Source organism: Amaranthus tricolor, chromosome 7, assembly GCF_026212465.1.
Source record: "Amaranthus tricolor cultivar Red isolate AtriRed21 chromosome 7, ASM2621246v1, whole genome shotgun sequence".
Taxonomy (NCBI): Eukaryota; Viridiplantae; Streptophyta; class Magnoliopsida; order Caryophyllales; family Amaranthaceae; genus Amaranthus; species Amaranthus tricolor.
In genome coordinates this window covers 12883178-12888346 of record NC_080053.1, presented here as the reverse complement: position 1 = coordinate 12888346, position 5169 = coordinate 12883178, and the positions used below count along the sequence as shown (strand labels likewise).

At 35.2% G+C, this 5169-nt stretch overlaps 1 protein-coding gene across 1 annotated transcript; it reads right to left on the bottom strand.

Moving 5' to 3' along the window:
* Window positions 1-253: 253 nt before the first annotated feature.
* On the bottom strand, window positions 254-4817 carry LOC130818785 (serine/threonine protein phosphatase 2A 57 kDa regulatory subunit B' kappa isoform). The gene is made up of 2 exons (XM_057684991.1): window positions 2565-4817; window positions 254-965 (listed from the first exon to the last, which is right to left on the bottom strand). Exons 1-2 carry the CDS (start codon window positions 3717-3719, stop codon window positions 606-608), a joined length of 1515 nt encoding a protein of 504 aa, XP_057540974.1. The 5' UTR covers window positions 3720-4817; the 3' UTR covers window positions 254-605.
* Between the last annotated feature and the right edge of the window lie 352 nt (window positions 4818-5169).

Sequence of the window (5169 nt, the reverse complement as noted above, 5' to 3'; positions counted from 1 at the left end):
TAGTGATAAGATTACGTGAAAACAAAGGGATAATTATGAATGAAAGCGAGGTGCATTGTTGAGGAATAATTTTAGTAAAACATTTGAAGAGGTTTGATAAAGAAACCTTCACTACCAAGAAAGTTAGAATAAAATTGTTTCAAATTTCTTATTTAGATAATGACCCACATTTTATTCCCAATTCTCATACAGAAACTCTCCTTTTCTTTTTAATTATTCTTCCACAGCCATTAACCAAGACTTAATAAAAGTAACAAAAAAAAGAGAAATTCATCCATCATGTAAATTCCATGGAAACAAGAGGCTTTTTACATTTGCTAGGAAATGGGCAAACCCCTTTTCTTACTAGTTACTACTAACTTGACTTAGGTCATAACCCAATTAATCAGTTACAGAAGATGACATAAAAGATAAAGTATCACAAGAAGATCAAAAGCAAGTTACAATAACAAGACTTGATTCACAAGGGCAATTTATTTAAAAAAGTACCCTTGTGAATTCAGCCTCCTTTTCATCTTTCATACATTCCTTCTGGTTCTCCTATAACAAACTATATGATCAACAAAGAGAACCAAACTACAAGCACTTTTTCCGCTTTCCACTTACTAGCAGGTGATTGAAGGGGCACAAGGCGATACTAGAACAGCTATGTTTCCAGTTATTGGCTGCAGACTAGCAGCCGCACTCTCTAAGCGCTCCCAATTTGCTTTCCGCTGCTCTACAATCAAGGATAGCTTAGCCTCGTCCTCTCTGAACTGCATTTGACACTCATGAAAGAGTGGCTCGTCCATTTCCTGGAATATTTTTCTCACGTTTAAGGTTAGGTTGAGAACTGCCTGGTTCCAGTGGCTTTGGGCATTCCTCTCCAGAGCTGGGAAGATTATAGGAAGGATCACGCCTCGATTGTGACCAATTAGATTGAGAATTTGATCGTTATTCCATAGAAAAAGCGCCCTTTCAGCCACCTGAATCAAGAATGATTAGGTGGTTATTCCACTTTCAAATGCTCTTACATTCAAGTTGTTTCTAGTAACAATGATTCATATTCACGTTGGAAGTTTCAAGTAGAGAAACACATATATTGCTTGTTGACAAATTTGAAAGAAAAACAGAAACTTCCTGGTATATTCTACCCAGTGGAGGAAGTTTGCTCACCAATGTTCCCTTCTAGGTAAGGGGAACTTCCCATACGAAGTCCTGTATAACCGAACAGTTTCGGCTCTTCCCAAGAAACGGAATTCCAACCCATAAACTGAAAAACGTATATTTACACAGCTAGACCTCATAAACTAATCTAGTGAATTCATACTGACTAATTTAATTTAAATGATTCATCGAAGAGCAGCAGAAGACATTAATCTGAAATTCTGAATAACAATGGAAGATGTTGCAGATGCACGGCATACAAAATTATAGTGTTGAGCACATAGCTATGTCACTCATAGTCCAATAAATACCTTAAATGCTCAACAAGCTCATCACAATTTACCACACCCAGCCCTCTACTATTGAAAAAAGAAACACGGAGAGAACAAGCCATGTCAAGTGACCAATTTGAGTACTTGAGAAACCATTGCAGACCTAACAAGACACCCTCTTTAGGGATAGTACCCTATTAAGCTTATTTTGAAAAAATTGTCTTTTTACCCAGCTTTTAAAATTTTTTTTAAAGCATTTGATTACTGAATAGATTAAATTTAGAGCATTAAATTTAAAGATTAAAGTTACAATATCAGAATGTTAGCACACAAGATACAAAGTGAGCAAGTCAATTCAATTTTTAAAGCAAGGTTTGAACGGCCTTGATCAGCTTATGCTAACCTAAACACTGATTTGAGTAGGATAATGTAGATCTGGATTCCCATATCTTGCATTAAGCGGGATTCGCAATTGATGGCCACTATATGGAATAAACTGCAGGGAATGCATTGTATGAAAGTAACACATGATATGGAGCTACTCATGTGCATTTGAATAAAGCATCTCACGCAAGTCTCTAAAGCAAGCATGCTTCATTGTAGACCACAAATGAAAACAAAAGAAGTATATTTCATGGATGCACACTTAACCAAAAGGACTGATGGGTAATTGGTGATATAATGTGGCAAATCGAATAATTTCAAGTGTTTTTCTAGAAAATTTAGTCATGCATATCCATCGACCATCACAATATCAAATTTTATTTATAAATTTCCGTTAAAACATGAAAGGTGGTATAAGTGAGAACTGGAAGAGGAACTCTACCTCATCTTGTGTCTTCAAATATACAGCTTTTTAAACTAAAAAATGTGACATGCCATTTCAGTAACTGTTTCAGCTGCGCATCCTAGATGAAAAAAACAAAACACCCAAACTTCCGCCCTAAACATAGGCGAAATTCACGAGGACTGGAAATGAAATGGGGGGGGGTTGTACAAGTGGGGCAATCACTACCAGATAATTCAGCTATGCTTCAGAATGTTGCTCATACAACACAGGGAAAGTTGACATTGATACTATAATAAGACCGAGATGGAAGCACAATTAAAAATGAAACATGTAAAGTGAGTTCAAGAAAAAACTACCTGAAAGTGATAGCTATTGATACAACAGGCAACTCGTGAGAACAACGGAATCATAACCTTTTGGAATTCTAGCATGTTTGTGGCTTCCAATATCTCTTCCAGCTCACCCAAGAACATGACTTCCTTCTGGCTATTTGTGATCGGCCAGTACTTTAGCAAGCCTTTAATTACTGTGCTAGTTAACTTCGGCTCCTTGTCTATAAACTGTGTAATACAGTAGGACAGTTGCTGAAAGTAAGTACCTAAAGATTTTGGTTTATGCAGTGGAATCAAAGCTCTCCACAAAAACATCTTGTGCTCTTCTTTCAAGGGCAAGGCAAACCCACTAATAACACTCCCAAAGATTTCCAACAATTCTGCAATTCCATTATGTTTCTCAGTCTCAAACACAAACCGGTAGAATATATTGCTCATAGCTTTTCGAACAAACGGCCTATGGACCATGAATTTACCATAAACCCTATGAAGGATAGTCTTTAGACACTCTCTTTCCCTAGGATCCTCAGAATCAAAAAGATCAAGTAGCTTCAATATGAACGAATGATCTATGTATTTCTTTGCTACCTTTGCATCCAATGATGGTGAAGTAATAAACTTAAGCAACAAATCATACACAATTTGCAAATGTGTCCAAGAAGGATCAAACATGGGTTCACCATCATCGTTTTCACCACCACCCCCACCCCCACTAGACCTATAATTCGGAGGGAAAACCCGAAAGAGGTTAACAGCACACATTCTACACATAGCAAATATAGCAGGCTCAGGGAACTTAGAAGATGGCCCTGAGGCAACAAAATCCACAAGTTCAATCAATGTTTGCCGCTTAACATCCTTCTCCGAAGTATTCTTACTAGGATCATAGAAATCGAAGGTCACACAACAAAGGTTCAACTTACTAAGGAACAAATTCATCTTCTCTGAATTCGGAACATCCTTGAATGACACAAGGGGTTCAATTCCTGCAACCACGCTCGTTGGGAACACAGCAGACGATGTCCGCTTCGTGGCATTTGCTTTGCCTGAAGCAACATTGCCATTCTGTCCCCTCGGAGTGCCATTGCCTGAACCATTTAAATTGTTGTTCAAAACTGGTTCAACATTATCTGATTTAAGGGATTTCCTAGGAATCTTACTAAGGATTTGCTTCAACATGGTGCACACTTTAAATCAATATTTTCAAGTAGAATCAATCCAAACACATCAAACTCATATCCCTTAAAGAGGCCACAACATTAAACATCTCTATCATAACCTAGGAATCATAGACATCAAACTAAAAGAACCCAGAAAACAAACTATGGAATGTATGATGCTACACCGTGAGAAAGTGGAAACAAAAAAGAAAATTCAGATCTTGCATTAAAGGGTTATGTTGATTAGCTAACCTTAGCACCAGAACATGCAAATATAAAGCTAAATGTTGCTAAATTTAGAAGTGGATCCAAAATTCCACAAAAAAGACGAATAATTTGGATATAAACTCAGATCTATATAGCATGAATTTGAATTACAACTACCTTTAACCACCTTAAAAACCCTCCATTTTCCGTTCAATTTCAAAAGGATTACAATAAAAAAAATAATCTTGGAATTCTACAAATTTTGAAAAGATTGAAGCTTTATGACAAAAAATGAAAAAAAAAAAAAAAAAAAAAAAAAAAACCCACAAAAATCTGAGCTCTATAAATTGAGAATGCAGCTAAAAATAGAGGGAAGGACAGAAAATAATGTTACCCAGAAACCTGAAAGCAAAGATTAGAGCTTTTTGATTTGTTAAGAGAGATCCATCATGGAAATTGAAAGGAAAAAAAAAGGGTTATCTAACTGATCTGTAATGGTTTTGTTGGAGAGTAACTTTCAAAAAAAAAATTGTTAAAACAATTTTTTTTTAAAAAAATAAGAAGGTTAGAAAAGAAAAGGAAGGTGGTGTAGTAGCTGGGTTTTCTTTGGATTCTATATCATATCATATAATCTGAATAAATCAAACAATATTTTCTGAATTATTTTGGATGAACCTGAGGAAAGGGGGAGGTGTCTCTCCCTGGCTTTCTTTCTTTCAGGCTTGGAGGGATGATGTGGGGTGTCTGGATTGATGGGAACAAGAAAAAACCAGAGATATAATTGTGATGCAATTTTAAAATTTTTTTTTCTTAGGATTTGCAATTGGAGTTGTTTCAAAGATTTATTTTTATCATGGGACAACTTTTATTATTATAGGATATAGGATATAAAAGAGATAGTAAAAGTTTAAAAATATTCAATGGTAGTTGAAATAATTGAGATTTTTTCTTTTTTATTCATGAAAATGGTAGCTAGATTAAGGATTAGGGAGAATATTAAGAGAAAAGTATTATGAGTGAATATAGTTTATATTCTTTATACTCTTGAATACACTGAAATTACGGTTGAACAAAGTTTTGTCTAAATTGCAAATCAAATCAGACTAAATCGTGATTTTTATATTTAATCTAGTCCACGGTCTAAGTAGACTAGTCCTATTTTTCCCAAAAAATTATGATTTTTGGCCTGGTGTCAATTTTTAAATTTTTAGACCAAACCAGACCAGACTGAAACCATACTATAATAAAAAAAACTTAGTTTA

What these genes read in the sequence shown, in the direction of transcription:
- LOC130818785 (XM_057684991.1), bottom strand. Translation starts at nt 3,719, where the DNA reads ATGTTGAAGCAAATCCTTAGTAAGATTCCTAGGAAATCCCTTAAATCA. An exon ending in TCAATAGCTATCACTTTCAG is followed by an intron (nt 966 to 2,564) that starts GTAGTTTTTTCT and finishes TTCTTGATTCAG; the next exon opens with GTGGCTGAAAGGGCGCTTTT.